The sequence below is a fragment of the Coenobita brevimanus genome, chromosome 67 (genome assembly GCF_032717465.1).
Source record: "Coenobita brevimanus isolate Jiangsu-jjx chromosome 67, ASM3271746v2, whole genome shotgun sequence".
In the NCBI taxonomy this organism is placed as follows: Eukaryota; Metazoa; Arthropoda; class Malacostraca; order Decapoda; family Coenobitidae; genus Coenobita; species Coenobita brevimanus.
This window is the reverse complement of record NC_137020.1, coordinates 32,946,685-32,970,205: the sequence shown is the minus strand read 5'-3', so window position 1 is coordinate 32,970,205 and position 23,521 is coordinate 32,946,685. Positions and strand designations below refer to the sequence as shown.

Sequence of the window (23,521 nt, the reverse complement as noted above, 5' to 3'; positions counted from 1 at the left end):
GAAAATGAGCAACAGTCTAGCTACTGTACCTAGCAAGCAACTTTCATCCAACCATCATCCTATTTTTAACTACAGGTGCAATACAGTGCTAAACTTCCTTTACCCTTCACATATTCTCTAAATCCATGCATAACAATGGCATTTTCATACCTGGCTTCTCTTCTTTTCCTTCCTGTCTTCCATTTCTCACTGCCTTCTATCCATCCTTCCTTTCCCTCACTTCCTCAGTCTAGAATATTACTGCACTTAGGTAGTCCATCTTAACTCACATGGGACTTTTGTCCCTTTGCAGTTAACTTCTGTTTCACCGAGGATGAATATTATGGCTCCACATCCTTTCCATAACACTTTTTTGTGACTAGCATCATATACTCGTATTTATCAATTTGTTACAGCTCAGCATTCCTGGTGGACAGATGGTAATTATACGCTAAGTTAAAGTGGACAGGGTACAGCACTGACGTGACTGCCACAACAACTTGGGTACTTCCATCTTGACCGTTGCTGCATCTTACAGCTATTTCTCTATCCACTTTTCTTCTTAAATACATTCCAGTCTCCCATCTTCTTTTCTTCTCTCCTTTCTAATCTTTCTTGCTTCTACTCCACTCTTCATGTCTTGCTGCCACTTTTTTTTTTTTTTTTTTTTTTTTTTTAAGATGTCTCAAGTCCTTTCTTTTCACTCTTCCTTATTTTGCAAAAATGTCTCCAGTCTTCCCTCCTTAACCTTCTCTTCCAGCCTTTCTTCCATATCAATCTTCCTTCTTTTGCTACAATTCTCCAGTCCTCCCTCCCTCCTTCCTCCTCAACTCTTCCATAATTTGCAAAGAAGTTTTCACACCTTCCTTCCTCCCTCTTCTTCCTTCCTTAATTTGCAAAGATATCTCCAGCAGTCAGCCAAACATTTTTAACCTGAGTAGCATGATACAGAAACTCTGGCCCAGCCCCCTGGTCCTTCTGGGACCATTTCCTCCCTTGACCATAGTTAACCCATGTGCGTTTCAGGTTGACCGCTGAGGTGTGTTCCACGAACTTTGATCCGGCCAGTGACCCAAAGTACCTGCAGAGGCAAATGAGACACTGTCATCAATGGCTAACACCCATATTCTTATCAGCTGGAAACTCAGTAGCACCCCTTCCTTATTAGTTTATTTCTACATGTCAAATCAATAATACAGTAACCTGTTTTTTTGCCCCACCATAAGCATAGAGGTCCAGGGCCTGGCTACTCAGCTCAGACATTTAAGACAAGAATAACCAGTAACTCACCCTAAGAGGAATTATGTAACCCACTAACCATATACCTCAACTTCCCCTTGGATTTAAGCACTTCATATGTCACATCCAGCTACAGTGCCTCAACTCACTGGACCACCAAGTATCTATCTGTTGGTTATATGGTCACCACACAATGTAAGACAGTTTTCTAGATTACAGGAAACTTTTTGGCTTGTCATCAGTGCAAAGTTGCCTGAATGTACCACTGTCTCAAAAATCAAGGGGGGAAAAAAATAAAAAATCAGTCAGTACAAGTAACGAAAAGCAAGACAAAGAATGTGGCGGGAATATATGCATGTGGGCAGAAAAAATAAAAGTAGACAAAATAAATGTGTCAGTGACTGTGAGCTTACCACATGGCCTGGACATCCTGGTGCTCAGTGAGGTACTTGGTGATATGGTCACGGTTGCCGGTTAAAATGTTTATCACTCCACCAGGCAAGTCAGATGTCTCCAATACCTGCAATACAACACATATAACTGGTCCTTGTTTACAGTTAGTTCACTGCTAAATTGTTGATGAATTAACACTTATTCTTTACTTACTCCTTCACTCAAGATATTCACAGCAAAACTGTCTGTGAGAGTTCCGCTGTTTTCATTAAAGTTGACTTACCAGCTTCTTCAGTAAGAGTACCAATTGTATGGAAAAACTCTGATATTCTGGAATACATCCCTGCCATATAAAGTGGACTTATAATACAGAACATCAAATCCCTGGATACATGAAAAATAATTTTATAAAATTATCTAGTACAAACAGAAAGCGAACTCGTTTAACAACAGACCTGACAAAGCAAGGGCAGGTATGTGAACTTCTATCAATCTATTTACTGCCAGACATCTTATTACCAACTGAGGTGTCCACAAAATGCCTCAATGTCCTACACCATCAGGTTGTGTTCTTGCCCACTCACACCCTTTCACTCACATATATACCTCTCCACCCCATCCCTCAATCTCATCCTCAGTCTGCCCCTTCCCCTCCACCTCACTCACAATCTCTCGGTTAATCTCTCACTCCCCATTTTCTTCACATGGCCAAATACTTAATTTTTTTTTTTAATCATCTAGACCTCCTTTTGAACCCCACCATAGGGTGAGGGAGGATCCAGAGCCAGAAAAAATTAACAAAATTAGATATTAACCAAAGTTTGTCCATGGATGAGCCACAATTTCATTCAGTCACCATTCAAGCCCTGTAATTCTGGCTACACCTTACAGGTTAAAAGCATTCCACACATAGCTTTACAAAAAATCATCATCTAATCCTGTGTTGCCCCATGAGGAGTGTAGGAGCCTGGGGCTGGGCAAGTTGGTCCTGACAATTAGAAGAGTGACCAGCCTCACTCATCACCGAGTGGCAATGCATGAGCAATAAACCCCAACCAACCCTTAGATATGGAAACCTGCACAGGCTCAATCCGATTGAAGCAACTTAACTCCCCACTAAACCACCAAGCACCATGATAATAATAATAATAATAATAATAGTAATTATTATTGTAATAACAATAATAAAATAAATACCATATTTTCGGGCATAAAAGACGCGCTTCTTTTCCAAAAAAGAAAAATGTCCCAGAAAATCACCCTGAGCCTTATATATGCTCAAGGTCAGGCTTGGGCTACTGGCAAGTGGTAGTTTCAGTGCTGCGGTAGGCCTACCAGTATCGTAAACAAACTCCAAACACCTTCCTTACAGAAGTGTTTCCCAAATTTCTTTACAATGATTAGCAACAAAATATTAAAAATTAAATACAGTTATACATGTGTAATTATAATAATAAATTACAAATATAGTTATTCAGTATATAATAAGCAAACCTGCGTCCACAGCAGCTGTGCACTGTTGTTTGCTTTCATCAGAGGACAGTGATCTGTACTACCGAAACAAAAAAATACCGGTAAGATTTGGCACAATATACAAATGCTATGGGTACCTATTATGGTGTTAAATAAAAATAAAAATAAAATAAAATATCTATTTGTACTATAAATATGATCTTTATTGTTCTGTACTGATTGTGTTAACTGGCAGTTCATTATAATAAAAGATGTATTGTAATTCTCATAAGTTTGAGGAAAAATACCGTAACAATAAAAAATATAGATATTTAAACAAACATATTTCAGTCGCTGTAACAGTTTAGTAAACTAAGTATTCAGCAGTATTTTTTCGTTACTGTAAGTTCTAATGACGCCACAACTTGCGCCGCCATGTCTATTTGCAAGTGATCATGGTGATGGCACGTACTGCTTAAGCAGTGATGATAGCTTTGTATTAGGGGTGGTAGTTGGTAGTGTCGGCAGTGGAGACTGATAATATTAATGGTGATGATTGATAATTTTAGTGTTGTTGGTTGATAGTGGTTCGAGTTATTAATGATGGCCAATACTGGTGATGGTGGAGGTCAGTGGTGATATCTGGTAGTGTTAAGGTAAGTACTGTAACTTAGCCTACCATGATAGCTTACCAAAGAGTGTCAGTCTAAATTTTCATGATTCCTATACATGTAAATTTTATAACCAACACATGAATGGTTATGTAGCGATATGTAAATGGGTTGAGCGCCGAAAGCATGAGACATTCAGCTAGGGGGTCTGGGGTTAGCTGCATTTTTTTATTGTTTCCAGATTAGGCCTGCCAAAATTGGGGTGCGCCTTATACGCTCATGCACTTTATATGCCCGAAAATATGGTGAATAAATAAAAAAAGGGTGACACAACTAGGGTTTTCTGTATCCAGCAAGCTTGGATTATATCACACCTGGTACAGTGCAAGGGCAAGGGTGGGATGAGCCTCACTGGGTACGACCACCGCAGCACTTCCCCGTGCCACAGCAGCCCCCACCAGTGACACAAATGCCAAGAGGGGGTTTTCATCAGGGCAGGCAATACCAATGACTCCCACAGCCTCATGCACCCGCAGCACTGTTCCATACAGCTGCGTCTCCTGCACCACCCCACCGTACTTGTCACACAGCGCTGCCCAGTGGAACAGCCGCTCTACTGATCCATCCACCTCCTTCCCTGCCTCATCTTCCTCCCATCCCATGGCTGAGGCTACGTGGGTGATGAATTCTTCTCTTCGCTGCTCAAGGTTCTCAGCCCAATAGTACAGGATCTGGGAACGGTTGAAACCACTGCGTCGATCCCATCCTGGCTGAGCCTTGCCTGCTGCCTCCACTGCATTGCGTACGTCCTTCCTGTAGAGGTAAATGGTCAATATTGTATTATATCACAATCAAACATTCACTCATACTTTCCTGCCAGCTCTGACAATGGAAAGCATTACATGTAACAATTTTATGTGATAGCAATAAGAAGTACATAACAATAAGAGAAAGCAGAATCTTCTCTAGCTTCTGGGGAAGCAATGAGTAAAGTAAACCCTCCCTTATATCAAACCTCGTTAAGCCAAACTTCACTATATCAACCATCTTCACCCTATCCAATAACTTCATTACATACTGTATACTGTCTATATCAAGCCAAGGGTCAATACAGTGCGGGGAAACAGACATCACACCATATGAACGGTACAGAGTAAGCAACTTTTGTTGCTTTTTCCACTCCACTGTTCATTAATAATTGAAAATATAAATACATTTATCTGTATAGTGTTAAGATACACAGCATAAACAACTGCAAAACTGAAATACAACTGTGAACACACAATTCCAATAGGTATCCATTGAACAATATTCAGTGTATAACAAACCTGGGTTCAATGTAGCCGACCCTAACAAATATCGGCTATACTGAACTATCAGACACATCACTGTCCCATCCCCCTATTGGCTCAGTTTCATTATAACATGGAAGGATGGATAAAAGTGGGTAAACCTCTGTTTGTGATAAGTCTCGCATGACTTCGGAAATGGACTCCCATGGGAGATATGTATGCTGATGATTTGGTGTTGATCGCAATGAATGAAAAGGAAACGGAGGAAAGATGTTGGAAGCAGAGAGATGGTGTGGGGCACAAGGGCTTGAGTGTAAATGCAAATAAAATGAAAGTAATGGTATCTAGGGCTGGTGGCAGTACCGTCAAAGAAGAGGGAGAGTGGCCATGTGTGATTTGCCACAAGGGCATGGGAAGTAATTCCATCTTGTGCAGTGTCTGTGATAAGTGGGTGCAGAAGAGATGCTATGGTATTAGATGTAGACTGCAAGACAATTCTGATTTCATGGGTGCAGTGTGTCGGGGAGAGCAGGTGGAGATTGTCAGGCGTGAAAGGATTGAACTTCCTGGTGAGTCTCTTGAGTGTGTGGAAGAATTCTGTTATCTGGGAGACATGTTATGTGCTGGAGGTGGGGCTGGAGCTAGCTCTGAGGCTAGAGTGTGGAGTGGTTGGAAGAAGTTCAGGGAGCTATTGCCTCTCCTGACATTGAGAGGGCTCTCCCTGCATGCTAAGGGATCTCTGTGTGCAGCATGTGTTAGGAGTGTAATGCTGTATAGACCTGGGAAGTAAAGGAAGAGGATATTTGCAGGCTTAAACGTACAGAAATAACAATGCTTAGGTGAATGTGCAGTGCGTCCCTGAGTGTGAGGCCTGGGGGCGCTAGGTTTATGATGGGAGACTTGAGGGGTGGGATAGAGCTGGAGTGTATTGGTGTTGTGATGAGGAAAGGTAGACTGACATGGTTTGGGCATGTGGAGATGATGGGGGATGATAACTGGGTGCAGAAAGTGAGAAGAGTTAATGTTATGGGTAGGATTACGAGAGGTAGACCGAAAAAGACCTAGGACGTGGTAACTGAGTGTGACCTGAAGGGTAGGGGACTGAATAGGAAAGCTGCCAGAGATCGAGCAGCATGGAAAGCTGCCATTAGGCGACCAAGGCCAATGCATGCAAGCATGTTGGAGCCTTCAAAAACAAACGAACAATGGAAAAATTTGCCTACTACTACAATGGGCCAACTTCACACATAGGACATATTTCTAGCTCTTTGTTCAGGCACAACATACCAAAGTAATTCATCTGTGGGTACAGCATAACGTCAGACTCTTAGCTTATCAATATTAGCCAGCAGAGCAAAGTGAGAAGCACAAGTGGTAAAACACACTGCATTCATTAAAATACTGTCAACTATACATTTATATAACACAAAAAGAAAACAAAAACACCCAGTGATGCTACCTTTCAGTGCTAGAATTACTACCAGACTAACAGTAATTCAAGAACTATGATACAAGCACTATTTCAACTGAAACTCTATGAACCAGTTACAGTTATAAATGAAACATTTATGGTTTCATTCCAGATATTTACCCATTTATTACAAATTAACCTATGCAAGCCTCACCTGTTGCTCTCCCCCACCAGTGCGAATGCCTTGCCTTTTGCATCCTTCACCACACGACAGTAGTTGCCATCAGGGCGTTTCTGGGCGCCACCATAATACAGCTTATAGGTGCGATCAACTCTGGGTAGTGCACCCTCACCACTCACTATCTGTAAGTTTTATCCACAGGGCTATAACTGCTAGAAGTCAAAATGTTTCAGAGAGGTATGAAAAGCTAATGAGAGAATGAGTGATGACCTGTGAACCTTACTGTTACTGTCTTTGGGGGCCACCATGCTTTTTAAATACATAAAGAGTGTGTGATGACTTTTGAAGCTTACTGAAACCATCTCTGAAGGCCAACACACTTGTCAAAATATGTAGAGTCAAAATTATGGGGGGAAAAAAAAAAGTTCTTATTGCTCACAAATATACCTGTGGTGTGGCTGGGTCAAGTGTGGGTCCATCAGCCATGTACGCTGCTCCAAATTTCTTGATGTCAACATCTGGGGCCGTGACACTCAGCTTACCCTCCCACACTGGCTTCACATATTCATACAAACCTGAAATACATGCAAGAAATTTGTCACCAAGTAGGTCCTCAGATACCAAGCCTTTTCAGAAAGAACACAGTAAACACATATCAGCATATCTGCAATGACTTCTGATTTTAAAAATATACCCAATACATAAAATAGAAAATTACCACCTTGGCAACCTTAATTTCCCTTTATATATCTTCTCTAAATTATTTCTCATTCTACTCACTGCATGGCTTATTAACGCAACCCATTTTTTCACCTCATGCTATGCCCAACACAAAAACAATAATCAAACTACTTATCCAAACATTGTACATTATGACCAGGGGGCACTGCAACAGCTTCTAGTAAGACAAAGATAATATAGTAAGACACAGGTAAATTAGCAAAATGACAGTATATCTTAAAGATTCAATATACAGCTCCATAAAAAACAAATTAATCATCACCATCCCAGCCTCTTTTTTTCCCACCTATGGACAAAGCAAAACAATAAAGATGGAACTAATCAATTGCATGGGCCACAAATTCACTCACTCACTATTTATTATATTTTTCTTTACAGACGCACTTGTACATTAGTACAAACCCAGAGGTAACATAAGTACAGTAATGCTGTGCTCACCCTCCTTGCCGCCATCCCTGCCATAACCACTCTGCTTGTACCCACCAAACCCAGCTGCTGCATCAAACATGTTATGGCAGTTGATCCACACAGCACCAGCCTAGAATTACATGAGAAGCAATAACTAATCAAAGGCACTCAGTAACATCAATACAATACAGAGAAACATTAATCATCCTGACAGAAATCACCCTTATTTTCAAATATACAAATACCGATTAGTGAGGAATAGAATATGGTGAAAAGAGGATAAAACAAAACAAATATGATCAAAGAAGCCATGGAGATTTTAACAATTAATACATAAAAGATATGAATGAATAATAAATAAATGGCATGATGTACTATTAAAGACTGATGGTGTCAAAATGTGAAACTGGAGAAAGAAAAGAGAAACTCAGCATATGATACTAGTGCAGTACAACTTTTAAAAATATCAGGACAGGGTAGGATAAACTATTTTTTACTACTACTGTCTGAAACACAGTATCCACACTGCATGACATATTAAACTCTATGAATTATTCACCACTAAACTTACCTGGAGCTTACCACTGAAGTAATGCAAGCAAAACTGAGACAATCAAAAATTTGGAAGTAAAGCAAACCAAGTTGAGACAATGCAAAATTTGGAAACAGTGCAAACTGAGTTGAGACAATAAACAATTTGGATGTACACTCAGACCTCGATTTAAGGGACCTCCATTTAAGGGATTTCGGATTTAAGGGACTCCATGTTCTACCTGACAAACGGACAAGAGCATTAAAAAATGATACATAATGTCTAGGTTATACACATTAATGTTTCTTTATACAGTACCCGTAAAATAATATTCATAATCATATAAATAAGTGAAACAATAATTGCATTTCATTATAACATCGTAGTTATATGTGGTAAAACAATGGACATTTTCAAGTAAGGGATAAGCTGATTCCCCATTTAGTCCCTTAAATCGAGGTTTGAGTGTACATTTGAAAATAAATGACGGTTAACATTATGCAAACAGAGATTTATGCCATGGTTATACTTGTACTACTGAATTTAGTTCCTGGCACTGCACCAACACACCATCACTACTTTGAATTAGCCACAACACATGTACAGAACTGTACCTTGATCATCTTGGCCACTTCTATTGCCAGTGTCATCTGCTCAGTGAAGATGGATGCTCCCAGGCCATAGATGGTGTTGTTGGCCAGGGCAATAGCCTCTTTCGCTGTCCTACAAAGACAGAGCACAGACCGAGTTGGCTACGAGAATAGAAACAAAGAATTTGTTCATGTCATCCATTAATGCAAGTACAAAATTTAAAAAAATGAAAGTTGACAAAGAAGATTTTACAAAAACTGTAACAAGAGAAAGAAAAGGAATCTGTAAGTGTAAATATAGTAAAAATGAGGAATTTATAGCAACCTGACAATGAAGGGTGACAAAGAATCTATAAAAAATGAAAATGAAAGGATATGAGAAGCAGAAACAAATGCAAGAACAATGTAATAAAATTCACAAACCCCTTCACTCTAGGTAACAACCTTTCAGTCAACCACCAATTTTGATTATTTACATATAAACACTGTCATACGACCTCAGTGGCCCTTCGGTGATATTATACTGCCTGGTAGCTATTTGAATTGGCTGCATCCATTTTTTTTTTTTTTTTTTTTTTTTTTTAAGTGTCCCCTTTTGTCGACAAGGGCTAAGGCGTTGCCCTTGGGTAGAGGACTTAGGTTTTGAAGCATGCAGCACTTTAGGACCGGATGCCCTTCCTGATGTCTACTAATGACCCTTGAGTGGACTTGAACCTCCGACCCTTCGGTCAGAGCACTCTAACCCACTCAGCCACAGATTTATTTATTTTTTTTTTTTTTCCTCCACGCTCAATTTGTTTCAAATTTCTGTCATTAATTTTAAGGCATTGGTGACAAGCCTCACTTGCCCCTGAATGACATATGTGAGCAATAAATTCCAATCACCCCTAAGATATCAACCCTTACAGGCTCAACTTGGTTGCAGCACCTAAACTCACATATATGTGTATTAAAGGACTCAACCTTTAATGAGAAAGAAAACAATTCCTAATGTGTGGCTAACCTGAAGGGCATGGCCACCAGGACAGGGCCAAATATCTCCTCGATGACACAGCGTGAGGTGGTGGAGACACCAGTGATCAGAGTTGGAGGGTAATAGCAGCCAGGGGGGGCCTCTATCTGGTGCACCTGTAACATTATTATGGTATAGCCTTGTTAACTCCTTCAGTGCCACGTCTCGTTACTTCTGCTACTGACAGATTATTTTAAAATCTAGAGCAAAAAATTTCAGACAGGATGGGTTAAACATAGCCTTACTAATTTCTCCACAACACAGTTCCCCTAAATTTTATAAAATCATCTGACAGTAGCACATGCATAATTATTTTTTTATTTTCAGTTTCATGTCTAATTTCTAAGCAACAAGGGTCACATAGGTTCATCTCATGTCACTCCTCCACCTTGCTGTTTTGTGCCAGCACTCTAATAGTACCTCTAGATTGAAAGTCAGCAATCACCACCTCGTACCATGTCATCCTCAATCTTCCTGTTAATGGCCCAATATCTCTGATATACCAGTCCTTGGGTTGAAGGAGCTAAAACCATCAATACAAACCTGTGCCCCCTCCTTCCGTGCCTGGTCCACATATTCTGCTATGGATCTACGCTGTGTCTGATCTATGACAGCTCCCATGTCCACCACCTTGTCCAAGGACGAACCCAGACGCAGGCTGGCCATGCGATGTTTGACCTTATCAATGAACTGTGAGAATACTGACTGCTGCACTAGTAGACGAGAGCCAGCTGAACACACCTGAATAACCAGACACATTATCATCATTATTATCACCATCATTACCATCATCATTACCATACCTTACCACCAACAAAACCACCATTATTATTATCATCATACAGTAATTACACTATCACCCACACCATACTCATTTTCATCATCATCATCCTGACCTATTAATCCCACCTAAACATGGGATGTGGCAGCATCTAGAAAACATGGAAAGCGACAGCACAAAAGAGGGACAACACCTACTAAATAATACACATGCTTGCTGAATGGTCAAGCAACTAAGTCCTTATAATTTTCATATATTAAGTATTTTTATTATTTATTATATTAATTATTTTTGTTAAGAGGAGCCTGTGGAGTCACATGGAGAGACAGGCTGACAAATGAGGATATAAAGGAGCGTTGTGGTGTGGATGTGGATGTGATAGGAAGCGTTAGGAGGAATACACTGAGGTGGTTTGGCCATGTGAAGAGGATGGAGGGTGAAAGACTGATGAAGAGAGTGTCTGTGAGTGAGGTGGAGGGGGGAGGAGGGAGGGGGAGGCCGAGGATGAGATGGAGGGATGGGGTGGAGAGGTATATGAGAGATGGGGGTGTGAGTTGGGAGCGGGGCAGTGAAATTGCAGGGGGCAGGGCGATGTGGAGGCGATCTGTTTGTGGCCACCCCGAACGGGATTGAGGCGTCTGGCAATAGATAGATACAGAGATTGTTTTGTCTGCTATACAGGCAAATATAAATTTATAAAAACTGAACATTAAATCTCCACTTGTACCTACAAAGCTGGTCTGCTAATTAAAAATGAAAATACAGGTACAGTATATTGAAAATGTAGGCAATAACAAAGCAAAATTACTAATACTGGTTATGAAGTAGATGCAACGTCTGGCTCATCAGGAAGTGAACTCCACTGACTGCAGGCTGAAACTGCCCACTTCAGATAGTCCCTAATCCTCCATTCAGGGTACACAGTGGCAGGCAGGATACGTTCGTACAACTAGATAGCAGAGCCACTGGTGATATACTATCCATGCCACTGTGAGACTACATCTCTCTCCAGCACCTATGAAGATTGAGAAGAGAGAGAGAGAGAGAGAGAGAGAGAGAGAGAGAGAGAGAGGGAGAGAGAGAGAGAGAGAGAGAGAGAGAGAGAGAGGGAGAGAGAGAGAGAGAGAGAGCAAATTACTTGCCTGTCCTTGGTTAAACCAGATGGCATCAACCACCCCCTCCACTGCAGAGTCCAGGTCTGCTGAGTCAAACACAATCACTGGACTCTTCCCTCCAAGCTCTACACATCTCGCCACAGACCCGATTGTGAGGAATTGGAAATAAACAAAGGAAGAGTCAACTCACAAATGTTCAAATCCAGATCAGTAAGTCTTCATTCTGTGTCACTTTTCATTTGACATTCAATTTTGCTTATAAGTCCACAGACATTCAAAGAAAAACTGCATATTCAAGTTTCAATACCACCTTTAAAGCTGATCTGCCAGTTTCTATTAATTCAGGGTACCAGTCATAAGGAAAAAAAATTGTCATATTTTCAAACAGAACACCAACAAACAAAAGAACCCTAAGCATGAGCATCATCATTACCATCTTGCCTCTTTTTTTTCTCCGCCTGCAAGTAGGGTGGAATAGGTCAAGAAAGCAAGGAAAAGGAAAACAATGGCAGTGTGATAACTAACCAACAGCAAGCCCAATGAAACGGGCTGCACACACTCACTGTTCAAGTCCCCATCCACATGTAGCTGGGGGGGGGGGGAGAGTCTATCCAATGACTGTCAAGTTAAAACAAGGAATGCACATTGCTCTAATACATGTACACTGTACAATCAACCCACCAGTCTGACTAAACCTGGTAATCATCCAGACTGATGCGGGTTAGGAATCATTTAGTTTGAAAAATGCACAGTAAACAAACACCCACCTAATGACAATTTCTTGCCAGTTCCTGCCGTGGCCTTGCGAAGTATCTGTCCCACCTCAGTCGAACCAGTGAAAGCCACCTTATCCACAGATGGGTGTGTGGCCAGCAACATACCCATCGACCCACTCCCAGTCACTACATTGAACACACCTGCTGGCAACCCTGCCTCAGCACATATCTCAGCAAAGAGAAGTGCTGATAGCCTAGTCGATGTTGCTGGTTTAAGTACGACAGTGTTGCCCATGGCCAGTGCTGGACACACCTTCCATGCCAAGAGCATTACTGGGAAGTTCCACGGCACTATGGCTCCCACAACACCTGAGGCATACATGATATAACATTTCTGCTTATACAGAACAGCACAGAAAACCTTAATACACGATTTATACAGATAAGGGCCAGCCTACTACTCTTGATTGCAATTTGTGAATTTAAGAAAAAAAAGGAAAAAAAACTGCTTCTTCATGATCAAACACAAATATACAGTATGTCTGTCACTCTGAATGGTACATTTTAACCAAACGACCATTAAGTTGCATGTAAGAAAATCTGGGGGCTTGTCTACACCTTTCCACACTCAGTTTTAATAATACAGTACATCAATCAGCTTACCAATGGACTTCCACTGATGCAACTCGTCATCCATGAGTTGCGCCCATCCTGCATGGTAGTATAGATGACGTGCCACCAGGGGAACATCACAGTCACGAGTCTCACGAACTGTCTTCCCATTGTCAAGAGATTCAATGACAGCCAAAAGCCTAGAGTGCTTCTGGATGTGTCGTGCCAAACTGTTTGACAGCGATGGTATAATTAATACTTAACAGGCTGGGCAAGACAGGTTTTATATGTGCACGATTAACGAATCCTAAATTTGTGAGAACAGAAAAATAAAAGTGTGTGTGTAAAACAAGAAGCTAACTTAAGAGAGTGCTTATATAAGAGGATATTTTTGTTTTTCAACAGCAACTAACACTTTCATCTCACATCATTCCCCATATCTGTGAAGCTCAATGTTGTCAAACAACCACTAAGGTCCTTGTGGTAGGTGGGGGTGCTCACCATCCACTCACCTGATGTAGTGCTGCTTTGGGTATCTGCCCTTTCCTCACTTCCATCCTTCCTCTTCTGTCTTTCTTTCCTTCATTCTTTCCTCATCCTTATGCCTACAGGTGACTTTACACTCTCTCTTCTGTCTTTGTTTCCTTCATTCTCTCCTCTTCCTTCTGCCCATGGGTGACTCTACACTGAGTGACAAGCCAAATGGTTTCCTGGACTCCAGGAAACCATTTACTATGCTGGGTGGTAACCATAAAACCAAATTATGGTGCCTAGTGGTTAGTGAGTAATTATGGCGCTGCAATCGGATTGAACCGGTGTAAGTTTATATCCAAGGGAAGGTTGGGGTTTATTGCTCACACTATGCCACTCAATGATGAGTGAGGCTGGTCACTCTCATCTTAAATGTTAGGACCAACTTGCCTAGCCCGGGCTCCTATGCTCCTCATGGGACAACATAGGATTGGCTGATGGATGGATGGATGGATGGAGATATGTCTAAGAAATTTCAAACTTTGGGACAGGGATGGATGGATGGAGATATGTCTACGAAATTTCAAACTTTGGGACAGGGATGGATGGATGGAGATATGTCTACGAAATTTCAAACTTTGGGACAGGGATGGATGGATGGAGATATGTCTACGAAATTTCAAACTTTGGGACAGGGATGGATGGATGGAGATATGTCTATGAAATTTCAAACTTTGGGACAGGGATGGATGGATGGAGATATGTCTATGAAATTTCAAACTTTGGGACAGGGAACAAAAAAGAACCTAGAGAAACACAAGAAGCACAATAAAGGAACTGGCTTAATAATGTGAGTATGGTAACTGATAAACTATGAGGCAAAATACTGATAAATTTTAAGGGCTATATTAAAATAACTAACTCTGCTCCAACACACAAAAATCATCAGGTCAACCAACTGACATAATGGCTATAACATGCTGCATTCCCTCTACAGCAAAATAAAAAACACCTCTAGTGGTACTAATGAATGGAAGTAGAATGTGTTTTAGTTGCATGGAAAGACAGACAGACACATATGTGAGGATGCAAAAGAGAATTGGAGTGTTAATATGAATGCATTGGAAAACACTGAGTTACCCTGAGATGGTCTGACCAAATGGAGAAAACAGAAAATGAGGGATTGATTAGGTAAATGTAGGTGAGTAAGATGGAGAAGGAGAGGGGGAGAAGTGCCAAGGATGCATCCAGGATTAAAGCACTTAATGATAGACAGATGACACAAAGACAGATACAGTACTGGCAGTTGTTGCTGCTGCCCTACCCTGGTCTGTCTGGGTGAGCAGATCTATTGACCACAAGCAAGCAGCCACCTTCCTATGGCAAACTGTACATTGCTAGAACCAGAACAGGGTCCTACCACATGACAAGTTGCAAGGAAGAAAGAGGAAGCATAGCTCCCAAGAGTTGTGTATTGGAAATCTGACTACTTGGTAAATGTGGTCGAGCTCCCCTGCTGGGAGTGTTTGGCATGACCAGCTACCAGGCCTTGGCCCTATCACTCCCATGGTAGTACCTCCTGGGATGACTGTAACCATCCACCTACTACCTCTTTGAAGATCTAACGGGTGCTACACCTTGCCAAAGGGTGACCCGGGACTATGCAGGGCAGGGGCGTCCATCTTCCCTGAGCTGGATACTGTACATGGTCCAGCCGCATACCCTTAAATACATTTTTCTTCTTTTTTAAGTACTATACAGGTGTATATATTTTCTGTAGCAAGTGGCTTACATAGTTTTGAAGAGCATGCAAATCTAGTACAGATATAAACATTCAAACTCCGTACAAGTCCTGAAATCAACTAATCCTACGGGGAAACAAGCACACCTTCCCATTACTGGTAGTGATACACCCCTACCCACGACTTTAGCAAATTTTCACTCTGAATCCTAATTTTTTATTACAGTAGTTAAATTCAGCACAATTTTTTCACCAGATTTCAAATTATTAGGTATGTACCGTATGAATCTGTGCGGTGATAATAACTATAATACAGTACTTATTAATGGTGTCGATTTGGTAGATGACCGCTGATTTCGTTTGTTGTCACACCACCAATGCTGTACTTTTTGCTACATTACCTATAAAGATGGCGTGCCCTGGCATGACCAGAGAGTTTGCTCCAGGACTCATAAGCCTTCCTTGCTGCTGCCACTGCCTCATTTACATCCTCCTGTGTGCCCTGTACACATAGTAATCTTTTTAAGTGCCACGTAGATTCATTTTACACTAAATTCCACTTTACATACAGGTAATCTCTACTATAAACATTACATCTAATATCTGATCGTGCTTCACACTTTAACGTGTGTTTCACTAAGTTTCTTCAACAGAGTTGTTTCCCAATGCTAAATTACAACTGTTTAAGCATACAAGAGGGAGGTATGTAGAGAGAATTTCTCAGTGGTATGTTTCACCAAGGCATTTTAAATTATAACTGTTTAAGCTTACAAGAGGATGGTATGTACAGAATCAATGGTTATGATATTTTTCCTTAGTTCCATTTTATATCAAATCCATTTTCTATGATGTCTTGACAAATCAAACTTTAACTTGGATATTACCTGCACTGTCGAAGCCAGGACACGATCCTTACACGGATCACGGGTTTCATAAGTCTTTCGGTCCTTGGGATGCACCCACTGGTTGTTGATGAAATGGCCAAACTTACGCTTGTGGTCATCTAGCCATGCCTGCATGGAATTAGTTGACAGAAAATTGGAAAAAGTCTGGGATAACTCTCATTCCTTTAATATTGTATATTTTCCTTTTATATAAAAGGGCTTAAATTTGCAGAAATTAACGTAGCTATTTTTGAAATTGGGTATAACTTTAGAAGTAACCAACGTTACCGATTTTCATTACATTATGTTCCTGAACTATTCTCACTAAGACTTACCTTTTATGACTAGTTTGAGTTAGGGGGGCGAATTTTGTAGAGGTAGTCATTTAGTGGCTTAGGTTAGGCTATCACTTAGTACCGGATGACTGTCATGCCATATTGTCTGGTGCAGATGTGTGCACTCGGTCAATGTCAGGCACTAGGTTGGGTTAGGATAGGTTAGGTTGGGTTGGGTTATGTTGGTATAATAAAAAATAGTGTGTTTTTAATTAATTTTGATCTTGATTTTGGGGGATAAACCTGCTTTCGGAAATTTCACTCATTCATTCATTCATTGCCAGACGCCATGTATCCCAAACAGGGTGGCCAAGGCTTAGAGTTAATTGTTTTACAGGGAGGGACACTAATCCTCCACCAACCCCACTTGACACGTAGGGAGAACGTTATGCCAACAGCATCTGGTGTTCCCAGGCGGTCACCAATCCAAGTACTAACCAGACCCAACGTTGCTTAACTTCGCTGATCGAACGGGAAGCGGTGTACTCAACGTGGTACGGCTGTTGGCTTTCGGAAATCTTCCTCAAAATTCCAAATGGGGGTTTCCCCCGAAAAATGATGGTCAAAATTAATTAAAACACATTATTTTGCACTGGAAACCATAAAAATAATACCATAATAAAAGAAAATGTTGGTTACTTCTAAAAATTTACCAGAAATTGTAATTTTATAAACAAACTATAGTACTTAAATGGGAACAAAGCCTAACCTAAGGTATGTAGTTTCCAAGGTTAGGCTTCAGTGGCAGTTTGGATAGTTAATACGGTACTGTGGAGGGGAGATCTGCCCCCACCCCCTTTTTTTTTGGGGGGGAGGGGGAATGACACATTTCCACAAGAAATGTGCGTCAAAATCAAATTGATCACATAACAGCCATCAGAAAAAGTGCTACCGGTATGTCCATTATCAGTGATGGATAGTACCGGTACCATGAGATAAACACTCGTTAATCAAGCAGTGCTCTGGATAGGAAGGATGTATAGCCGTAGTACGGTTTTATTTTGCCAGCGCTACAGTACGAGAAACAAGCTGCAAAAGAACGAAAATCATCGCTAGGTAAAGATGAACGAACTATATCTACCTTGTTACGTAAAAACTACGGTAATCAGTGGTCAAGCATCTCCCGAGTGACCTTACTTTACTTCCTTTTACCATTCTCGCAATTCGATTTACCTACAGAACAATGCACAATATACCTGAGCCACTTTATCGTCCTCCGGTGCGGGGCCATACTCCATAGTCTCGAATATTTTCGCCACAATAGAGTTTCCCGTTGCTTTAGCATCCACCACCCCGGCCATTGTCATCTGATTACTGCACGTTCAGAGTTGCCAATCTACCTCAACAAATATTATATCAACAATCTTGATCGAAACACTAAACGGACGCTTAACGTAGCTCAAGAAATAACTTAGAAGCCTTTACATTTCTAAAGTATCGCTAAATCTGCGCAAAATTTATAGAATATAGCTAAATTTCTTGCCGCCGCACGTTTAAAAGTACGCCGAGACGAATAACTAATCTCACGAAGCTACATTTGCAACACCGTTCGACTAATGACATCGGGATGATTGGGATATGTAATTTTTTCTCTTCACTGTTGTATCTCGAGGTTCTCTTAAAGATAGCTCTAAACGCCTGGATCTTTGAATTTGGCAACTATAGACTAAATCATATTGCAGGAGCCGCAACACTGTAATGATAATATCATTATCTTAAACTAATCATTACCTGAATGCACTGCTACGCAGGTCTGTCATATATAACCGATACTGTACATAAAAGTATCAAAATTATTCAGTTCTCCATTCAGCTGAGAGCTGAATTCAAATTACTACAATGAACTCGTCCTTATAAACTGACCCATGTAATATACAGTTCAATGAAAAACATGATTATTGCTTTTTCTAAAATATGAGTTATTGCATTTGCTGATACTGATAATTCAGAATGATGGTTTTTCAATCCACTACATCACGTCTACTTAACTACAGGACAATACAAAGTCATTTCCAAAAGCTGAACCACCGATTGATTTGCTTTATTTTCTGAGCATGGGGATGCTGTGAAGAAAATGCAGTAGCTTTTAACCAAGCTGTATGAAAGAAAGGGTGGAGAGTTGGGACTATAGTCCAGTTGGTAACATGTTTTCAATCTTGCAAGCTGAATCAATGCATGAGATTGATCAGCCCCATGAGCAGAAACTTGAATAACTGTAATCAAATCCCACAACAAGTGGGGCTAAGCTTTAATGTACTTATTATTTTTGCTAATGCCAAGAAGGAACGAAAGGACTGTGAAGCCCACAAAGTTGTTCCCAATGTGTGGGGGGGAGAGGGGGAGCCAAATTCAGTAGGCCTGTATCTTTGTCCTGTGGGAAGCCACTGTGTCCTCTTACTATGTTCCATGTTAGGGGAACCAGAAGGACTTGAAATATCATAAACTGGGTGTAAGGGAATGGCCCTCAATTGAGCCAATGCGAACTAACCAAACGGGTCACTTGCAGCCAGTGAGTTAGGAAAAGCTGTGTAAAATAATCATGCTCAAGAGGTTACCGGGTAACCCACAGCCATTTTCAAGCAGAGACCTCCACCACCAGACCACCAAGACATCTACAAAACTTTTAATTCTCTGCCACAATGGTACACAAAGTATTTTTTTACCTGTATGGCATAATGTTTCTCCGAGCTGAATGACATTGTCTGACAGCCAGACACCTTAAACCCTGAGGGGGTGGTCACAAGGAGATTGTATGCTCAATGCTCTGTTCTCCACCATCAAACTGCCTTGTCTCCAACTCACATCACCCTCAGTTTTATCTCTCCACCACAGTCTCAGTCTCCCTTTCCTCCTTTCTCCAGTGGTACACAGAGAATATGGGGGGCAGGGACTCTAGTTTAAAAAGAAAGGGGGAGCGGGTGAGGCACCACACCCCTTGCCAGTTGCTATACAAGCTACCTGATGAAGATGCCACAATGACATTTTTCTTTCCAATGCTAGGCCTCCTGAAATACAAACAAATTCTTTTTTACCTATAAAACAACACATTCGCAGATATGACATTGATAAGAGAAAGCGATAGTGTTTAGCTGCATAGGGTTATCACAGTGACATTATACTGTTGCCTGAAGCATGGAAAATGGGTGGAAGGTGGTACTGGTAGTTAAATATACACTTTTAATATGGTTGGTACACCTCTTTAGTCTGGCTGCACTGGATTTGTTAATGCTCAGCACAGACTGAAGGAACTGCCACTACACTGTAACATTAACTATACACAGCCTCACAGAAATCATCCTAAGTCTTCATGTCCTTTTTAATATTTTAACAATGTAACAGGGCATCTAAGTAAACCATGAGTACATCCATTTATACAAAAGACCCAATTGGAAAAACAAAAGGTAGCATTGGTCTATGAGGACACTTTTAACCTGCAGGGCAAAGGGGTAGGGGATCTAGCCTTTCGAGCCTTACCTGTAAATGCTCCTGCCTCTCTCCCTCCGATTCACACTCATTCAACCTCCCACCTCCATTCACTCCCTATGGCTAATCTCAGGGTACTCCTCATAACACTCCATATCATATACATCAGCAATACAACACATCCCAAATTCTCTCTCCACTTATCTCCACGCACTCCTCTTAGATAACTCATTTCTCAAGCATAGGATTAATATACAGTTGTACAGAATAAAATACCTGTACACAAAATATAGCTATCTGCCTATCAATAGTCAGATATCTTTGCCATCACACTGCCCTTCCTCAAACTCATACCACCCTCATTCATACACATCACCTCATCCTCAGTTTCTACTTCCCATCTCCCCTTCCACCTCACTCACGTACTCTCCTCATCAATATCTCATTCAAGTGCTTCTCAGCACCACCTCAATCTCAGTCTCCCCCTTTCTCTTTGTCCTTCAACCTCACTCAAACATACTCTCCTAATCAATCTCTCACTCTGCATTCCCACTACATGGCCATATAAAACAGGATATTAATAAAACACAACCACCACTTAGGTTTCTCTATTTATATATTCCTCATCTTGCAGAGGGTACGTGGCAACACAACCAGAACAAAAATACTGTATTGTGGTGGTGGTGGTGGTGGTGGTGGTGGGTGACATATAAACAATATGACTTACATATATTAAGACACAGTTTGAGGAATTGCTTAAGGGCTTGTACTCTCTCGGTTAAGGTGGATCTCTAATACATCTTCCTTAACTAATCTTTATTTTGCGTATTTACTGTGAGAGAGAGAGAGAGACTGCCAATACCATAGTATCCCTATAAGGTGTAGGAGTCCAAAGCTAGGCTACTAATAGTCCACATTTAAGGACAGATGACCATCTCACCTCCCTAGGTGACATTATATAGTCAAAGAGGTGGTAGGTGGTGGCAACCATCATCCACTCACTTGATGTAGTGCTGTCTACTTCTTTTCTCTTTATCATTCTTTTTCTGTGCCCTCCCTCCTTTCTTCCTATTTTTCCCATCTTTCCTATCACTTTTTATTACTCTTCTCTCCCCTTCAGGTGGCTCTATACAAAGTGACAAGCCTAATGGCCCTCTTGTAACCCAGGAAACCATTTCCGACATTGGTTGGTAACCATATACCTAAATAACAGGGTGATGTGGAGCCTATTAAAGTGTCCCAGTTAACTGGGAGGAGGGATATAAAATGAAGTTTACACCCAAGAATCAATCCTCCACATTTTTTCCCGCACCTTGCCAGAACAAGATGCTGTCTCCTACATTGGAACATCGGTTTATTGCATAAGACAGCCCTTCAGGGGCGGTTGCTTGTCTGTGGTCAGTGGGTCTGCTCAGCCAGACAGACCATGATTACTCAACAACAACATCATGGGGAAAAAAAATATTCCTGTCACCTCTTGGGAGCCACACCTATGGAAAACCATCAACCTGAATGGGGTACTCTGACCATTAAACCATCAGGCATCCTACAGCTTATTATTCTCCTGAATGTTATTTATATTGTTCCTATACCTGTACTAATAAAGAATGCAAAAATAACATACCAATAAGAGATGACAATGCAAATATCTATCTACAGCTACATGCCTTATTTATTATTCTCCATATGTTATTTACTGTGTATCTTCCCTACATCAACATACAGATAAAAATAATATATACGAAAATACTACTGTACCATGATATATGCAGAAACAGACTGATAAGGGAGAGGTACTAGTGAGCCTCTTATCCGAGAAGAACAAAGGCCATATACAAGCAAAAAATTATAATAATAATATATGAAAGGGTCTGTACACATAATAATACAAGGTGCATATTATCAACAGGGCCAAATTTTTCAGCTCTAGTAAAAATAAATGTGATAATGATGCAAATTGACTAGTGATACAAAAATAATCTAATTATAATAAAACATTACAAGTATACTGTATAAACAGCTGGAGTATTCACAAATTATTCTTATATCTCCTTCAATTTGATGCCATACTGTATGTATTTTTTTGTTTATTCTTCTTATCTCCAAATGATTTTATTCAGCTTAGAGGAGACTTTCAAACTCGCAAGATTGGATATAGCCTTCATTAACCTCTTCACTAGTACAGATATGACCGTTCAGCTTAGGAGAGACTTTTCAAACTACAGGAATTTTATATACAGCCTTCATTAACTCCTTCACTACAACAGAAATGACTTTATCCAGCTTAAGAGACACCTTTCAAACTACAGAGGCTATGTAGACTCTTTATTAGCCCCTTCACTTTATCAGATCCCCTATGAGCTAAATAAAATTGTCTGTGGTGGGTACAGCCTTCAATAACCACTACATTACATCGGACTCCCTTTTAAACTATCTAAAATCATATGGAGGTTGCCTGATCAAAACAAAAAATACGTTACTGGATTGAAGGAGTAATAATATCCAATAGCTAGGAAGAAATGCAGCTATTGGACATACCTGTACTTAAACAAAGAGGGTTCAGTCTTACACAGTAAAAATAGCGATAACCAGTCCCATCTGACCGCTTTAAGGTGTAGAGGTTCAAGGTTAGACTACCATAGTCTAATACATCTGTACACATAAGGGTAGATGACCAGCTTACTTGCCTTCATGGGGCTATGTACCTGTAATCTGTGAGCATCATCTCTTGGCTAAAATAAGGAAACTACAATATAATAGGGTGCTGACACAGAAATATTTTTACTCATACAGCACTGGGAAGTAGTGTACACAGGTATAAACATACACTTTGTCATATGATACAGAATAGGCTATAGACAGAGACAAATCCCATTATAAGTAATGGATGTGTTCCACTACAATATATCACAGCTTTTTCCTTACAAATGGAACTGTTAACAGGGGGAAACTGACAAGTAGGCTTCATAGGTAGCAACTGAACTATAACAAGCAATTTTTCTGTAAATATCTGCAACTTTCTAACAATAACTGGAACTGCCTTTACCAAATGTATGGAAAAAGTTGAGGTATTCTGAAACACATCTCTGAATTATATAAAGAACTTTCCAAAATAAAACGACAGTACTAGAAATTGCTGTACAAAAGAGAGTACAAAAAAACATAAGACCTGTGAAAACCTGGCTACTGGAAACATGACATTATTGCTTAAGAGTAGAGAAGATCACAATTTGAGGCACCAAGTTGAGTCAATACATTCATCTCAAGAGCAGAGCTACTTCTAGTCACCATCGGTAATATTATCACCACCAGTAAGAATGGTTACACCCAATCCTATTTTACACCCACAAGGTGTACAAGCCCAAGAATAGGCTACAACAGTCCAGTACGTTTAAGTCCTTCAATCTGATGATGTGTATTTGTAGTCTGATCTTCCTACACATCAGATGGTTTCGGTAATTTTGGACAAACCATTTGAAGTGATGATTTCAGAAATAATTTCCATTACACCTTTCACAAACTTACTTCTCTCCCAAAGCTGAACAAAATTGTCTGAAGGTAGCAACAGTAGAATTTAACATGTCATCAGACTGAAGGGGTTA

At 40.5% G+C, this 23,521-nt stretch overlaps 1 protein-coding gene and 1 non-coding gene across 2 annotated transcripts; both read right to left on the bottom strand.

Annotated features, from left to right (window-relative positions):
• Positions 1-303: 303 nt before the first annotated feature.
• On the bottom strand, positions 304-17,797 carry LOC145405458 (aldehyde dehydrogenase family 16 member A1-like). Its single transcript, XM_080276804.1, has 15 exons — positions 17,693-17,797; positions 16,162-16,290; positions 15,679-15,779; positions 13,117-13,295; positions 12,505-12,822; positions 11,765-11,862; positions 10,385-10,582; positions 9,833-9,957; positions 8,854-8,962; positions 7,738-7,837; positions 7,006-7,133; positions 6,592-6,740; positions 4,049-4,487; positions 1,632-1,738; positions 304-1,060 (listed from the first exon to the last, which is right to left on the bottom strand). The coding sequence occupies exons 1-15, from the start codon at positions 17,795-17,797 to the stop codon at positions 868-870; spliced, it is 2,478 nt and encodes an 825-aa protein (XP_080132930.1). The 3' UTR covers positions 304-867.
• LOC145405693 (5S ribosomal RNA) lies at positions 16,886-17,004 on the bottom strand. The gene has a single exon (XR_013898433.1). It is a non-coding gene; the product is annotated as a 5S ribosomal RNA (ribosomal RNA).
• Positions 17,798-23,521: the final 5,724 nt, after the last annotated feature.

Excerpts from the sequence above, each read along its gene's own strand:
- LOC145405458 (XM_080276804.1), bottom strand. The coding sequence starts at position 17,797 with ATGGCCGGGGTGGTGGATGCTAAAGCAACGGGAAACTCTATTGTGGCG. Across the intron at positions 16,291-17,692 it reads AGGACGATAAAGTGGCTCAG|GCATGGCTAGATGACCACAA; the intron begins GTATATTGTGCA and ends AATTCCATGCAG. Across the intron at positions 15,780-16,161 it reads TCCTGGCTTCGACAGTGCAG|GGCACACAGGAGGATGTAAA; the intron begins GTAATATCCAAG and ends CTATGTGTACAG.